Source organism: Colias eurytheme, chromosome 14 (genome assembly GCF_061535395.1).
Source record: "Colias eurytheme isolate Ceu_HAF_F1 chromosome 14, ilColEury1 Martin Lab GWU primary, whole genome shotgun sequence".
In the NCBI taxonomy this organism is placed as follows: domain Eukaryota; kingdom Metazoa; phylum Arthropoda; class Insecta; order Lepidoptera; family Pieridae; genus Colias; species Colias eurytheme.
Window position 1 is genome coordinate 10,220,657 of NC_142993.1, and position 18,407 is coordinate 10,239,063.

Sequence of the window (18,407 nt, forward strand, 5' to 3'; positions counted from 1 at the left end):
TATTACAGGTCTTGATTGAAGGTTTTCTTTCGCAATTAATTATTATGAATAGAACCATTCAATATGCTTTGTATTGGGATTTATGAAACAGCTATTAATTTGACATGACCGCCTCCGTGGTATATTAATAGCAAAAGAGGTCCTTGCTTCGAATGTTGGTGGAAAATAATTAGGAATTAAAGTGACGTTGTTTCTTTTCTGTCGCTATCTGCTTTTACGAACAATCTACTGAAAAATAAAATATAATTTGGAAAATCCAAAAGTGCACGCCTCATAATTTTTTTTAATAAATATTTATTAATTATTATTTTTGTTTATTTAATAACAATTAAACCACATCGAATCAGACCCTGAAAAATGAAAGGGTTCTATTCCTGAGCATACTCAAGCGTAAGAGAAAAAAAAAGACTCGATTAGTAAAGTATTTCGGTCGCTATCGTGTTAACAAGAAAAAGGATCCGCACATACAGACACACGGACGTCCAAGACAGAACTTTTTTAAACTGTTTTTTAACTAGTTTAAATAACAAAAATGACATCAAAAATATCATGAACGTTAAAAATAGTGTTTTTTCTTAATATGTGTGTGTATGTATTATCTTACAAGTGCAATGTATGATACATAAAGACATTTTAAGTTTGAAAAATCAGATGTTTTGCGCGAAGTGACAGTAGTACCCACCTCAACGCTTCGCTTATGAGGCGTGCAATATAGAGCGACGTTAGGAGATCTCCAATTAATCATCTAGTCTAGACCATACATACTTCAGAAAAAACATTCACGGTAACATTTTGAACAATACCAATAAATATTGAGTACAAATAACTTCCCACAATCTCAAGTAAGTGTTCTAAGCCTTTGACCATTAAACCCAGTACTTACCATCTTATTACAGAGTAAGTAATAACAACGTTAGAACATCAACGATGTCCGTGTGTCATCATGAGCATTAACCTCTTTTCAAACTATTAATTTTTTTGCTTACTAATGTGAATAATGTGCCGGTAATAGTGCAACGGTTTATGTGTTTTATGGATATGCCATTAAACCTCTTAGGTCCACAGATTAAATAGGAAAACGAAATACCTTTCTACAAGATATTTCTTTAAAATTAGAATTTGAAAAATATTAGAAAGTTTACAACTTTTGATGCGACTGTTCAAAGCTCTATAATTTGTCTTTTCTACATATTTTACAATACCTAAATATAGGCTTAAATTTATCTAGTAATTCATAATTGTAATGCCTTATATACGCCGATACAGAAAATGTTAGTAAAAACTTATAATTTTTTACCTTTTTTTACATTAAATAAAGTTCAAGCCTTTTAAAAAACAATAACATAAGTCACGAATAATAAATTAAGCATCACTTATTTAAGAATTATAATTTGACCTCAGGTTCAGACTTCAGGCCTTGACATGTTTGCATTTTAAATATTTTGCACCTATTACCTTTTCGAGGAATTCATTAATTTAAATGCTAAAAAAGGACGCATCGATTTATATGGATTATTATTTATTACAATACTCATATAAATGATTTATTTCACGATAAATCCATAAACACATAACATGATAATTCATTTAAAAAGGTTTCTTTTCTCCACAGTAAAAAAATCAACAACAGCCTCGTAAAAAACATTTGTAATCAAAATTGAATTCATAGGCTCTACATAGAAACGCAATAAACTGTAAACAAATTTATACATTTAAAACTATTGAAACATTTTATAATTACCATAACAAATTACAAAATTAACTAGTCAAACACAATCTAGACACATAATATTTACAACAGATAAAACACATATAAAATAAGAATAATACATAACAATTTAAAGACAATAAAACTTTTGCCTTTTAGCACAGATAATATATTAATATTTTTAGCATTTATTTTAATCCCGTTTTTAGTACATGAAACGACGTGTAATCCGAGCAGAAGATGTATTTATTACAAATATTATTACCAGATGTTAATTGTGGCTATTTCATGGCACAATAAAATAGATTAAATTACGCATCAATTAATACTTCTCGCGATATTCCTGAACATAAAGTGATTGCGAATCTTATATCTATGTATTATATTTTAATACACATCGATAAAATGTTTATTGCTTTCCCTTAGTTTATAGTTTCGAGAAATTTTTGCTTTTGTTTGCTATATAAGAGATGTTTTTTTTTTGTGTTTATCAATTTTATTAGATAAGAATCTATTTTTTAATGGACAATATTTAAGTTTTCGTTCTCATAGTAACTGATTGTAAGGAAATTTAAAACAAAAACAGCTAGCTGTTACCTTTCGTGGCAATTAGTCAAGGCATGTTCAAATGTCTTCAAAGGTCACTTTCTGCAATAATCTTTGCGATCTTAATGTGTCTAATAAATGCATACCAAAAAGTATCCATAGTTCAAATTGCATAGTAACTAAGACGTGATAATGTCATGTGATGAAATGTCATTCACACTGATACTAAAATTGAATTTGGAAACAGAATTGCAATCAGAAGTTGGCACATAGTACTAATGTACAGCCAGCAACGAAAGCTTAGATCGAGATGTTACTTTTCATAGTTAAATTCCACCAGATATACGTAGACAAAATCTGTTCCTATTAATCAGTATTGTAATCAAAGTTACCTTCATTCACACCATAGGAAAAATAATAAATTGTACATCAAAATACAATCTACAAAACAGCCAAAACTAATCTGTTGTCTCTACATTACAAGCATTACCTAACAGTTTTATGAATGAAGTTTCACATTAGCCGTATAAGGCTTGGCCTAGAGGTGACAGATATTACGGAAGGTTTGAAGGCTTGAGCGGGGGGAGGAGGGGAGGGGGGAGGCTTGCGCAAGCACAGGTGAATGGAAACTGTGTGGGCGCATGTTTTTATCAATGAACGGTAGGTTTGTACGCAAGTGTCATGGCCGATGCGACGACGACGAAATCGGCACAGTGACATGATTTTCGGGAAGTTTCTATATGCATTAGTTGTATAGTAGTCTAATTTATATTCGTGGAACTTGTTTGCCTGTTGTAGCAGTAGATGAGTGCTGATTTGTGTTGAGATGGTTTGATTAGAAAATCAGTTAAAGGGCAAATGTTAGAAACTTTACAAATCGGACGTATTATAAAAGATACTTATTTTGATTCGACCTAATCAATTAGCGTATATAGCAGTAAAAAAAGCTTTATCTTTTAAAACAGTTATTGAATTGTTTGCAGTCTGCTTATACCTGTTAACCCTGGTCCCTTTTTCTTTAAAAATACTAAGAGAATGCTTAAAATTTATTCATTAAAATTTAAGGTGCGGGTGTATGTTAGTATAAAATTAAATAGAACACCCCCATATTCCCGAAAGGGTAGACAGTAGACACCCACGTTTCATTTATAAATACATATGTAGGCGAGACTTTGTCAAAATCTGGTCAAAAATTCAGGTTTTTTAGAAGTAATATAAATGCACATAATATTCAGTTATATGTGTATAGTCAAAAATATATTATTAACCAAACACTATCGGGGATTAATTAAAGATTTACTTAGACCTACGTATTATTTAAACCAACAATTGATAATATGAACATTTAATCTACAAATACCTTTGCGAATATCACTAGAAAATTAGAAATAAAACATATAATTAATTACCGACGTCGCGTTTTATAGCTTTGGAACTTATAAATAAAATCGAAAAATATTTTTATAAATACTTGTTTCCGTTAATAAAATAGTTTTATGGCCAAATATCAATATATCTATGGTGATAATACGATTAATCTAAAACGAAGATAAGGTTCTTTTAAAAACAATCTTTTTACGCAGTTACCTATTACCCTAGAATCTCATAAAATCATAGCACATAAACTTATTTGGTTGGAAAAGTTATTGTAATTTTGTTTTTCTAATTAGGTATACAATCTTTGTTAGATACCATTTGTTACAATCTTTGTTACAGATCGTTCCGACGAAAAGTACTCAACGGTGCATCAGGACGGCAAACATTTATGTAGAAATTACCTACAAAAATGATGCTATAAGATTACACGTAAACTGCTGCAGCATTTTATTGTCAAGCATTAATTATTGTTCCTACTGCAAGTAGCATACCTCAAACTATTAAAATGCCACCAACTTACATAAGTGAACTAAATATCAAATTCAACGCTTGTCAAACATGAATTAACTAAGCTAGTTGAAAGCTTGCAATATTATCAATCATGCCAAAATATCGAAAATCCGCAGACATTGTTTAGATCAAACTAATGCGACAATCTATAAATAGGTTTAGTTAATATTCAAGTGTATTTGAAAGGAAATCAATTTATTTAATTGCTACGGCTCTTAACGCCTCCAGTTAGCCTTCGTACGAATTTAACTGTGACGTTGTGATTGGGAAATAGCCCTGTATTTGGCGATGACTGCATTGTTTGTAATCGATATTACATTTATGAATTAAATATTCCTTCTTGGGCATTTCGGTATTGCTAATTGGGACGCGTGAACTTTCTCTCTTTATGGACAAGTGTCATTGAAACATGTCGACATTAAAATGATTGAGAAATTTGGATTATTGTATAACGTAATTTACATAAAAGACTAAAATAGAACGAGAATTCCTTTCAGCTTCTTACGAGAGCAAGTTTTACGACTCATATTATGATGATATACGAGTTAAAAGATATTACTTCTGAGATTAAATATAATGATAATTTTATAGACAACTAAACGGTTAATTTAATACATAACAAATTGAAAATCTCGTGCTTGATTTTACGCGCGTATCATAATCCATAAAATTGTCTATGCCATAAAATTGTTTCACCAATAACCAGTTTGTCTATAAACGTGTCGATTGTGGATAATGTCAGGAAGTTAATAAATTTGTAATAAATTCATTAATTATGTGGAAATAAATATAAAATAGTAATGGTAGTTTATAATTTATATTTGATTGTTTTAATTTTTTTTAGTTTACAATTTAGTTTTACAAAAAGCATTCAGTAAATCACATAAGTATGTAATAATTTTATCTCATAATTTTTACTTATAAAAAGCTCTATCTTTTACTAATGGTAGATAGGGACAAAATAACCTTTCTGTGTGTTTTTATTATTAATACAGGTGAATCAGCGTGATACAGCTAGTCAGGCATAGACACAAAATTGAAAATACACACATAGACACATTGGAATAGCTATAGAGTTCAGCTCAATATCTATGGTTAGGAACGTATCTAATATCTATAATCTATTAGGTATATTGTCTTGAAGAGCCTCGTTACCAATGAAGCGTGCGAGTGCATAAGCAGCTATTAGCAACCAGTATTTTACTGTCTTTTATTGTACAATATCTTAATATAGGTATCGATGTTTTTAATAAGTGTAAAATTTTATATTTATTATCTATATTTTACTGTAAAGTAAAATATGTGGTTCTATGTGATCTATACTACAATCCACTTTTTATACAAATGTTGTTGTTATCAATAGATAAGAAATCTATATACATGTATAAAACTCAAAGATATAGTGATCTATCAACGCACAGCCCAAACCACTGGACGTATATCGGGCTGAAATTTGGCATGCAGGTAGATGTTAGGACGTAGGCATCCGCTAAGAAAGGATTTCCCGAAATTCTTGCGGGAACGGGGAAAAACGGGGATGCACGTACAAAGTCGTGGGCGGAAGCTAGTATCTTATAAGATATTTTGAAACTCACCCACCCAATATTATTCCAGATATTTAAAATATTCACTAGTTTGCGAGAATTTGTGGGTAGGGGTATGTGGAATTATTAAAATCCTTTGGAATTTAGATACACCTACAACCGAAATGAAATAAATCTTCCTGGAGGGAATTGATGGATTAACATTCAAAACCTACGCTAGTTATAATATACATAAATAGCTTATTTAGTAATTTCTGATTATGTAAAATAATATAAATTACACTCGTACTCGTACAGAGTACAGTCAAACAGTCTAAATATTTGTTATTCAAGTTTACTTGAATAAAAAAATATGTTTAGTTTGAATTTGAGTTTATATTTTTTAAATATATTAATTATTAAGTACCTACCTACTTTAGTTGTCTTCTTCCTTAACTGAAAGAATGTTCATGATATATGTTGAGTAGTGCTTCTGTACCCCAAGGTTGCCCAAATAATAATGCCTTTCCTTTAATCACTTTATTACTCTTCACAATATATGTGTTGTTAGAACTAGCCGTTAAGCACTACTAAAAAATAATTCTAATAAAATGTAGAAAGCGTCGGGGAAACAATGTGGACGCACACATATACAAAAGCTCGGTCAGCGAATTGCATATGTGTGTCCCTACATTATTCCCCCCCTTTTTCAAAAAAAATTATACACTCCAAAAAATACAAAGACAAACACAGAAATTACCGTAAAATACAAATGAGATAACAATGCAATACTGAATACACATATGAAATCGTAATATTTCTTAATTCTACATCATTAAAAGATATAACATCTAAACGGCTTAGCCTAATTAAATTTGATCGGATTACGTAGATAGATTACGATATGGTCACACACTCACTATTCACTACACGAATTTATCCTTATGTTACAACTACGTTACGATATTATTTACTTTACGCGTATCCCGCAGTGGGCGGCGCTGGCTGGGTCACTTGTCCTAGCGTCGCGGACGCTCGTCCTTGGTTGGCCTTATCCACCTCGCGACGTAGCCAACTCCTGATCCGGCGATGGCAAAAACCACGCAGGCCCAATAGAACTATGACCGTAACGATCACAGCCAATATGATCATTACGATGACCATGGTGTTGACGTGATCGTCTATACTCCTGGATTCTATTTGCACGTTTGCAACTCCTCCAGTTTTCTCTTTTGTTGCGTAGTTACCCATGTTGTTACAAAAAAAATATTATATAAACTAATTGCTAAGATAGAACTGTCCCCACTGCGAGCTGATTAATAAATGAATGTGATTAAATACTTGCATAAATAAAGTTTAATAAAAATGTTAAATGAGTGACCATATTATTACCTATGTAATCCGATATAACTTACTAATCTAGTACAAAAACAGGAAATACTAAATAGGCATCTTCAATGCGCAAAAACAAAACTATCGCATTACTTCATTCTTTCGCAATAGACATACAAAAATGTAAAATATGCACAATGCAATGTAATGTTAATCATATTTACGTAAAACATAAAATGAAATGATTAACAATATGAAACGATAAAAACGAATTAAGTTACTTTAACGTTGTACAAATATTGAACAATTGTTAATATGTATAAAAATTTGTATAAAACGCAAAAGCTACATGTAAACGAATATAAACTTACATTCTAAAAAAAAGGTATATAACACACAAGTAATAAATTTAATTACAATACACATAATACTAAAGACAATAGCTAAAGTTGTGAAAGTTCTATATCGCGAATCGCACGGGTCGTCGTATTACGCGACCGCTCCTAGTTACGCTTATGGGTGGCGCATGCTGAACCGACTTCGATAAAGAAGTGTTATGTGGAACAATATTATTTTCCACATCAACATCATCTTTTATAATAAAGGCTGGCTTTAACCTGTCAATGGAAACGCGTGCGACTCTATCCGGAAATTGTATTTTAAAAACTTTAGAACTACGTTCTAACACTTGATATGGACCATCATAAGGCGGTTTTAGAGACCTGTGAACTGCATCGTCTCTAACAAAAACGTGACTACAACTTTGTAAATCGGAATAAACGAATATTTTCTTTGCGTTCGTCTTATCTCTCGTCGGGCGATACTGAGATATTGTTTCACGGATTTTTTCTACCAAACTATAAGGATCGTTTACGTCACAGTCATTTGTAGAACTATCGTAGAACTCGCCAGGCAAACGTAAAGTTTTACCGAAGGCCAATTCTGCGGCACTAACATTACTATCAGTTCGTATTGCTGCTCTCAACCCTAACATAACAGTGGGTAATTCGTCTATCCACGTTTTATTACTACTAAGCAGTCTCGCCATAAGGGCTGCCTTCAACGACCTATGCCACCTCTCCACCGCGCCATTACTTTGTGGATGGTAAGGCGTAGTACGAATTTTATGAATACCCAAAAATGACATTAATTTTAAAAATAGACTCGACTCAAACTGACGTCCTTGATCACTAGTAATACGGACGGGACAACCATATCTAACTATCCATCCTTCATAAATATGCTTAGCAACGACGTCTGCAGTAATTTCTTTAACGGGAAATGCTTCAGGCCAACGCGTACATCTATCTATAATTGTTAATAAATATCTAAATCCCTGTGGAGATGTCGGCAATGGACCAACTAAATCCACATGGATATGCTCGAATCGCGAAACTTCCGGGAATTTTCCTATATCTGAAACAACGTGACGCGAAATCTTCGACCTTTGACATGATACACACGCTTTGGTCCATTTCCCTATATCTTTATTCATACTAGGCCAAAAAAATTGTTTAGTGACCATCTTCCGAGTCGTACGTATACCGGGATGACTTAAATTGTGAACACTATCGAAAGCAATTTTTCTAAAATATTCTGTTAAATAAGGTCTAATAATATTATTTGAAACTTCGCAATATACTCCTTTTTTACAAGTCGGTAAATACATTTTCTTAAACTTTACATTATTATCGCTATGCCCACTTCGTGTCATATTAATCAAGTACTCGTCTTTCGCTTGCGAGTCAGCAAGTTCGTCGAAGTCGAGTACAGTCGGGCAAACAATTGTTTCTACGCGCGATAAAGTATCGGCTACAATATTATCTTTACCGCTAATATGCTGTATGTCGACCGTAAATTCACTTATAAAAAGTAATTGTCGCGTCCTTCTAGGCGTTTCTTTACTGTCATTACCTATTTTAGAAAATGCATGACATAAAGGCTTATGATCTGTATATATAGTTAAAGGACGACCTTCAAACAATTTCCTAAAATATTTTATAGCTTGAAAAATCGCTAGCAATTCCCTATCATAAGTAGAATACTTTTGTTCGGTAGGCGAAATTTTTTTGGAAAAATATCCTAGGGGTATCCACTTACCTTTTACTCGCTGTTGCAATACCGCACCCATACAGGTATTGGAAGCGTCGGTCATCAAGGCTAAGGGAACATCTAAAAGGGGATGTGACAATGTGACGGCATTCTGTAAACCTATCTTACATTGCACAAAAGCATTTTCACTAACATTGTTCCAAATAATTTTCGATTTATCATTTTTCTTAGAATTCACTAAATATTTATTAAGTTCGCATTGATGTGACGCTAAATGAGGTAAATGTGGTCTATAAAAATTGATCATTCCTAAAAATCGTCTTAAATCCGATACTGTAACGGGTTTAGGAAAATTAACTATGGCTTCGACTTTATCTTTGAGCGGTTTAATTCCATCTACGCTCACTTCGTGACCTAAGAATTCTATACGCGACTGTCCGAAGCTACACTTGCTTAAGTTTATAGATATGCCGTATGTATTGAAACGTTCGAATACTAACTTCAAATGTTCTTGATGTAAAGTCTCATTTTCGCTGACAATTATTACGTCATCTAAATAACAAAATAAAAAATCGAGACCTTGTAAAACGGTATTGTTCATAAAACGTTGAAACGTTTGTGCGGCGTTCCTTAGGCCAAAACTCATACGGGGAAATTCGAAAAGTCCGAAAGGAGTAATAATAGCAGTTTTTTCTATATCGCATGGGGCAACTTTTATGCAGTGATAGGCTCTATTTATGTCCACTTTTGAATATATTTTCTTATTAGCCAATATAAAAGTAAAGTCGTGTAATCGCGGAACTGGATATCTGTCGGGCTTAGTAATTGCGTTGAGCTGTCGATAATCTCCGCACGGCCTTAACTCGCCATTCTTTTTAACTACAATATGAAGCGGACTAGCCCAAGCACTTTTAGAAGGCCTACAGATACCTAATTCTTGCATAACCCTGAACTCTTCCTTCACCTTTTTGTATCTATCCGGGGGTAACGGTCTAGCTCTAGCATGAATAGGTGGGCCGCTCGTCTCTATATAATGCAAAACGTTATGCGATGTAGTTTCTTTAAACGACATCGGTTTAGTAATGTCAGGAAACATATTTAATAAATCGTAATACGGATGACTTTTGCACACAGAATTTAGCGATTGTTGCGTACACGAAACTAAGGAGGCTAATACATGTAAATCGGTAGTTTGATCAATTAACTTTTTTCGATACAAATCAACTAATAATTTATGATGTGTTAAAAAATCAGCTCCCAATATTGGCTGTTTGACGTCTGCTAAAATGAAATCCCAACGGTACGGTCTTCTTAAATTAAGGTTTAAAACAATTGATTTAATGCCATAAGTTGCAATTTCTGTACCGTTAGCAGCGTATAATTTAAGATCTGACCGACATAATTTATGATATTTAAATGGATTTTTAGATATGGGTAAAACGGAAACATTGGCACCGGTATCTACTAAAAATTTTAAATTAGTGTTTAAATCTATTACCATGAGACGGCTGCACGGCGTGATGGTACAGACCTCCGCCGTAGTCTGCACCTGCCTGTCTAGTTTTCCGGCTGGGCGGCTGCTGCGCTGGGGCTGTGGCTCCTCTTCCACGCGCACGGCTGGATGCACCTGTGAGCGCGCTGCCGGAACCTGAAGTGGTAGCTGCACAACCAGTCGGGTCCGCCGGGACGACGTCGCTTCGAAGATGACCTTGACGACTCTCGAAAATTGCGTGACGGTGTTCTGGGTCGCCGATCTATTGCTCGTGATCGCGAGCGCTCGATGTTAGCAAGGCGCACGTTTATTTTCGCCAATTCCGCTGAAAGGGTGGCTACTTCAACGTCTTCGTGACTGGAACTCCTGTGTCTCACTTCCGCCACCTGATTGGAACGTGTGGCTTCTGCGACGTTATCGGCGATCACTGCTAGGGTGTTAAGGTCTTTCGTTTCAGCGACCACTAGGACGGCCTTAATTGTAGGTGGCAGATGACCCTGCCACAAAACTCGAAGTGTATCATCTGGAATTTTGTCCCTGGCCAGGTCACGCATCCGGTGCAATAGTTGGGAGGGTTTCTGGTCTCCCAATTCCATTTCTCCAATTAGTTTTTCTATTTGACGGTTTTTGGAATCCTCGAATAATGTTAAAAGTTTATTTTTTAATTTTTGGAATTTGTCTGTGTCCGGCGGTTTTTCTAAAAAATCTGTGATTTGTACTATTACGTCTTTCGGTAACTTAGATATGACTAAGTCGAATTTGCTTTCGTCACCTAATTTCTGCGGGGCCAAAATTGCTTCCACACGATAAAACCACACACGCGGCTGGTCCACCCAAAAATCTGGAATCCGGGACGAAACTGTAACGGCGAAAACTTCCGACGACGGCATCGCTCCAAGGTTTGATGTAGGCATCGTCATATTTAAAATTTAAATTCTTCTAATAAATCTTCGTCTTCAAAATAATATTTAATTGTATTAGAATTTCTTGATGTTCTTTGTCGGGGGTCACCAATGTTGAGTAGTGCTTCTGTACCCCAAGGTTGCCCAAATAATAATGCCTTTCCTTTAATCACTTTATTACTCTTCACAATATATGTGTTGTTAGAACTAGCCGTTAAGCACTACTAAAAAATAATTCTAATAAAATGTAGAAAGCGTCGGGGAAACAATGTGGACGCACACATATACAAAAGCTCGGTCAGCGAATTGCATATGTGTGTCCCTACATCACGTCGGGGTCACCAATGTTGAGTAGTGCTTCTGTACCCCAAGGTTGCCCAAATAATAATGCCTTTCCTTTAATCACTTTATTACTCTTCACAATATATGTGTTGTTAGAACTAGCCGTTAAGCACTACTAAATAATAAATCTAATAAAATGTAGAAAGCGTCGGGGAAACAATGTGGACGCACACATATACAAAAGCTCGGTCAGCGAATTGCATATGTGTGTCCCTACACTTACATTCTAAAAAAAAGGTGTATAACACACAAGTATAATAAATTTAATTACAATACAAATAATACTAAAGACAATAGCTAAATACTGTGTGAAAGTTCTATATCGCGAATCGCACGGGTCGTCGTATTACGCGACCGCTCCTAGTTACGCTTATGGGTGGCGCATGCTGAACCGACTTCGATAAAGAAGTGTTATGTGGAACAATATTATTTTCCACATCAACATCATCTTTTATAATAAAGGCTGGCTTTAACCTGTCAATGGAAACGCGTGCGACTCTATCCGGAAATTGTATTTTAAAAACTTTAGAACTACGTTCTAACACTTGATAAGGACCATTATAAGGCGGTTTTAGAGACCTGTGAACTGCATCGTCTCTAACAAAAACGTGACTACAACTTTGTAAATCGGAATAAACGAATATTTTCTTTGCGTTCGTCTTATCTCTCGTCGGGCGATACTGAGATATTGTTTCACGGATTTTTTCTACCAAACTATAAGGATCGTTTACGTCACAGTCATTTGTAGAACTATCGTAGAACTCGCCAGGCAAACGTAAAGTTTTACCGAAGGCCAATTCTGCGGCACTAACATTACTATCAGTTCGTATTGCTGCTCTCAACCCTAACATAACAGTGGGTAATTCGTCTATCCACGTTTTATTACTACTAAGCAGTCTCGCCATAAGGGCTGCCTTCAACGACCTATGCCATCTTTCCACCGCGCCATTACTTTGTGGATGGTAAGGCGTAGTACGAATTTTATGAATACCCAAAAATGACATTAATTTTAAAAATAGACTCGACTCAAATTGACGTCCTTGATCACTAGTAATACGGATGGGACAACCATATCTAACTATCCATCCTTCATAAATATGCTTAGCAACGACGTCTGCAGTAATTTCTTTAACGGGAAATGCTTCAGGCCAACGCGTACATCTATCTATAATTGTTAATAAATATCTAAATCCCTGTGGAGATGTCGGCAATGGACCAACTAAATCCACATGGATATGCTCGAATCGCGAAACTTCCGGGAATTTTCCTATATCTGAAACAACGTGACGCGAAATCTTCGACCTTTGACATGATACACACGCTTTGGTCCATTTCCCTATATCTTTATTCATACTAGGCCAAAAAAATTGTTTAGTGACCATCTTCCGAGTCGTACGTATACCGGGATGACTTAAATTGTGAACACTATCGAAAACAATTTTTCTAAAATATTCTGTTAAATAAGGTCTAATAATATTATTTGAAACTTCGCAATATACTCCTTTTTTACAAGTCGGTAAATACATTTTCTTAAACTTTACATTATTATCGCTATGCCCACTTCGTGTCATATTAATCAAGTACTCGTCTTTCGCTTGCGAGTCAGCAAGTTCGTTGAAGTCGAGTACAGTCGGGCAAACAATTGTTTCTACGCGCGATAAAGTATCGGCTACAATATTATCTTTACCGCTAATATGCTGTATGTCGACCGTAAATTCACTTATAAAAAGTAATTGTCGCGTCCTTCTAGGCGTTTCTTTACTGTCATTACCTATTTTAGAAAATGCATGACATAAAGGCTTATGATCTGTATATATAGTTAAAGGACGACCTTCAAACAATTTCCTAAAATATTTTATAGCTTGAAAAATCGCTAGCAATTCCCTATCATAAGTAGAATACTTTTGTTCGGTAGGCGAAAATTTTTTGGAAAAATATCCTAGGGGTATCCACTTACCTTTTACTCGCTGTTGCAATACCGCACCCATACAGGTATTGGAAGCGTCGGTCATCAAGGCTAAGGGAACATCTAAAAGGGGATGTGACAATGTGACGGCATTCTGTAAACCTATCTTACATTGCACAAAAGCATTTTCACTAACATTGTTCCAAATAATTTTCGATTTATCATTTTTCTTAGAATTCACTAAATATTTATTAAGTTCGCATTGATGTGACGCTAAATGAGGTAAATGTGGTCTATAAAAATTGATCATTCCTAAAAATCGTCTTAAATCCGATACTGTAACGGGTTTAGGAAAATTAACTATGGCTTCGACTTTATCTTTGAGCGGTTTAATTCCATCTACGCTCACTTCGTGACCTAAGAATTCTATACGCGACTGTCCGAAGCTACACTTGCTTAAGTTTATAGATATGCCGTATGTATTGAAACGTTCGAATACTAACTTCAAATGTTCTTGATGTAAAGTCTCATTTTCGCTGGCAATTATTACGTCATCTAAATAACAAAATAAAAAATCGAGACCTTGTAAAACGGTATTGTTCATAAAACGTTGAAACGTTTGTGCGGCGTTCCTTAGGCCAAAACTCATACGGGGAAATTCGAAAAGTCCGAAAGGAGTAATAATAGCAGTTTTTTCTATATCACATGGGGCAACTTTTATGCAGTGATAGGCTCTATTTATGTCCACTTTTGAATATATTTTCTTATTAGCCAATATAAAAGTAAAGTCGTGTAATCGCGGAACTGGATATCTGTCGGGCTTTGTTATTGCGTTGAGCTGTCGATAATCTCCGCACGGCCTTAACTCGCCATTCTTTTTAACTACAATATGAAGCGGACTAGCCCAAGCACTTTTAGAAGGCCTACAGATACCTAATTCTTGCATAACCCTGAACTCTTCCTTCACCTTTTTGTATCTATCCGGGGGTAACGGTCTAGCTCTAGCATGAATAGGTGGGCCGCTCGTCTCTATATAATGTAAAACGTTATGCGATGTAGTTTCTTTAAACGACATCGGTTTAATAATGTCAGGAAACATATTTAATAAATCGTAATACGGATGACTTTTGCACACAGAATTCAGCGATTGTTGCGTACACGAAACTAAGGAGGCTAATACATGTAAATCGGTAGTTTGATCAATTAACTTTTTTCGATACAAATCAACTAATAATTTATGATGTGTTAAAAAATCAGCTCCCAATATTGGCTGTTTGACGTCTGCTAAAATGAAATCCCAACGGTACGGTCTTCTTAAATTAAGGTTTAAAACAATTGATTTAATGCCATAAGTTGCAATTTCTGTACCGTTAGCAGCGTATAATTTAAGATCTGATCGACATAATTTATGATATTTAAATGGATTTTTAGATACGGGCAAAACGGAAACATTGGCACCGGTATCTACTAAAAATTTTAAATTAGTGTTTAAATCTATTACCATGAGACGGCTGCACGGCGTGATGGTACAGACCTCCGCCGTAGTCTGCACCTGCCTGTCTAGTTTTCCGGCTGGGCGGCTGCTGCGCTGGGGCTGGGGCTCCTCTTCCACGCGCACGGCTGGATGCACCTGTGAGCGCGCTGCCGGAACCTGAAGTGGTAGCTGCACAACCAGTCGGGTCCGCCGGGACGACGTCGCTTCGAAGATGACCTTGACGACTCTCGAAGATTGCGTGACGGTGTTCTGGGTCGCCGATGTATTGCTCGTGATCGTGAGCGCTCGATGTTAGCAAGGCGCACGTTTATTTTCGCCAATTCCGCTGAAAGGGTGGCTACTTCAACGTCTTCGTGACTGGAACTCCTGTGTCTCACTTCCGCCACCTGATTGGAACGTGTGGCTTCTGCTACGTTATCGGCGATCACTGCTAGGCTGTTAAGGTCTTTCGTTTCAGCGACCACTAGGACGGCCTTAATTGTAGGTGGCAGATGACCCTGCCACAAAACTCGAAGTGTATCATCTGGAATTTTGTCCCTGGCCAGGTCACGCATCCGGTGCAATAGTTGGGAGGGTTTCTGGTCTCCCAATTCCATTTCTCCAATTAGTTTTTCTATTTGACGGTTTTTGGAATCCTCGAATAATGTTAAAAGTTTATTTTTTAATTTTTGGAATTTGTCTGTGTCCGGCGGTTTTTCTAAAAAATCTGTGATTTGTACTATTACGTCTTTCGGTAACTTAGATATGACTAAGTCGAATTTGCTTTCGTCACCTAATTTCTGCGGGGCCAAAATTGCTCCTATATTACCCCTATATTATATATATATAGAGCCTACAAGAGATATGTAAAATAGTGATTTAAGAACTTTTTCTTTGCTCAAAATGCACCTGTAATGCTCATATAGCCTATAATATTATATGCTAGGTATTCAGAAGATTTGTATTGTACTTTTAAAATTGAAGAATTCTAAACAACTTTAATTTTACTTTTTCAAGTTTTTTCATAATAAGTCAGTCTCCCAAAAAAACACACACACAGACACACACCACATACCTATACCACATATACTACTTCAAATACATGCTTTATACATACCATGGATATTATATTCGTTCATGATACATACTCTATATATATCATGAACCTACCTATACTATCATTACAACCTACCTATAATATAAAATTATAGTCTTTGTATTGAATCTCGCGGGTCACTTTATCAATTTCATTTCATCTAACTCCTTCATTTGCTCAGTATATGAGTGTCATTACGTGTACAATGTTATTGTGGTGCGCGGGCGGCGTAGGCGGGCGGAAGGAAACTCGGCGAAACGTAAATCACAGATTATCTATTATTTGGTCAGATTTAGATAAGAGATTTGGGGTTTAGTGGAAATAGAAATGAGAGAGTAGCTGTGTAAATAAATGATCGGTTTTCAGAACGTAATGAAATAAAAAAATGTTGTGTGGTTTTATGAAACCACGGTAAAAGTGAAACTTACGATAATTATCGTATTTGTACGATAATTTATCGTACGTCACGCGACATGCGCTACACAGACCAAAAAGTTTGAGACGATGTAATAAAAGTTTCACTTTAAAACGTGTCAAAAGTGAAACTTCTTTCAAAGATACAATTCTTGCAGAATTCAAAGATAACAAAATCGTCGCATTACTCCATGAAGCTTTCAGATTAATTAAAAAAAGAGTACGATTTATTTTTATCTCAATATCTATTTAAAGATCCAAAGTACCTATTGTTTGTAAAAAAGCACTAATGATCTGCGTACCTACGCGTTAAAAACATTGGATGGAAATAGAAAACGAATAAATAATTTGTACTAGAAACGTTTGAAAACAATAACACAAATAGAATTAGCAGAACTTATATTATAATGATGAAAACAATAACAAAATTCGCATTCTTCAAACTCATATTGAATTGATTGTGACGTAAAGCCATAATACGTAATATACTATTCTACGAGCTATAGGAAGACATAATATGTAAATTTCTATATTACACAATAGATTTTTCCATTCATCTCACTTAGGTGGGTGTGTTTTACGATTAAACCTCACACACAATCTAATAATTGATAACATTTTATTAAAGATCCATGAATACACAATTATTACATATACCTATCTATCAGTTAAAACAGCAGTTAATAAACCCATAAAAGATTTAATACATAGTTTACAAATAAGAGTCAATAGGTCTATCTGTTTTACCATTAATACCCTTGTCCCTGATATAGCCTATATCTGTTGATAACAATGTAATAGACCTCCCTGTTTATACTTGTACTATATGCCAAGTTTATTAAGAAACACTCCGATAGTGATATAAAAGATAATGCTTTAGAAATAAATATGTTTTTCGGACACAATAATAATTATTAGGCTGGTCTATACAGCCTATCCTGTTGATGTATCGTTACTGTTTCAAAATAAAGAGCATATGGGTAGGCAAAGTATATTATTATTTTATCTGTGGTAAGTACTATGATTATAACTATTCTTCTTATAATAAAATTTATATTTCTTAAGCTGATCATATTCGTTGCTTTGAGCAACTCAAGCAATTTTATTTTATTGTGGTACTTACCTATTTGTCGGTAAAATTCCTATAATTATCCATATCCAATACCATTTACTTTTAAAAGGGATCCTACGATACACTACCTACATCTGTTACTACCTACCTGTATCTTCTAGTAAAATTCCATTGGTAAAAATAACAGGACTATTTGAAAAATTACTAGCTTATAAACTCGTGAGTAGGTAGGTATTTTGTATATTTAAGGCGTTACCCGGCAATTTCGACTATGTTCAACCTCTATAAAGTCTGGTACAACATAAAGCACAATACCGAAAAAAATATATAAAATAGGATGGTCTTTGATCTTTAATTGCTCGCGAGGACTTTTTTCCAAAGTTAATAGATTTCTAGAAAAAAAATGTGCCGTGGTCGTCGATTTTTCCGCAAATACTCTATAAACTTCGTAACCTGCTGACTTAGAGCTCTGAAAATTTTATGTTTAATAAATTATCAGTTACACAACAGTCCCTGACGAGGATATTTTGTTTCACTGATTAGTATCTTTTTAAATACAAAATGCGAGGAAAAAAGAAGGTGCAGCGGGAGAGGTTTGAGATCCGTCAAGTATGCTCAAGGTTATTAGCGCATGTATAAGCCTTAAGAGCATGGTGATGTC

At 34.9% G+C, this 18,407-nt stretch overlaps 2 protein-coding genes across 2 annotated transcripts; both read right to left on the reverse strand.

Annotated features, from left to right (window-relative positions):
- Nucleotides 1–9,585: 9,585 nt before the first annotated feature.
- Nucleotides 9,586–11,753, reverse strand: LOC149903076 (uncharacterized). The gene has a single exon (XM_090109423.1). The coding sequence runs from the start codon at nucleotides 11,458–11,460 to the stop codon at nucleotides 10,606–10,608; it is 855 nt and encodes a 284-aa protein (XP_089965549.1). The 5' UTR covers nucleotides 11,461–11,753; the 3' UTR covers nucleotides 9,586–10,605.
- A 2,638-nt stretch (nucleotides 11,754–14,391) lies between these two features.
- Nucleotides 14,392–16,303, reverse strand: LOC149903077 (uncharacterized). Its single transcript, XM_090109680.1, has 2 exons — nucleotides 16,282–16,303; nucleotides 14,392–15,984 (listed from the first exon to the last, which is right to left on the reverse strand). Exons 1-2 carry the CDS (start codon nucleotides 16,301–16,303, stop codon nucleotides 15,251–15,253), a joined length of 756 nt encoding a protein of 251 aa, XP_089965806.1. The 3' UTR covers nucleotides 14,392–15,250.
- Nucleotides 16,304–18,407: the final 2,104 nt, after the last annotated feature.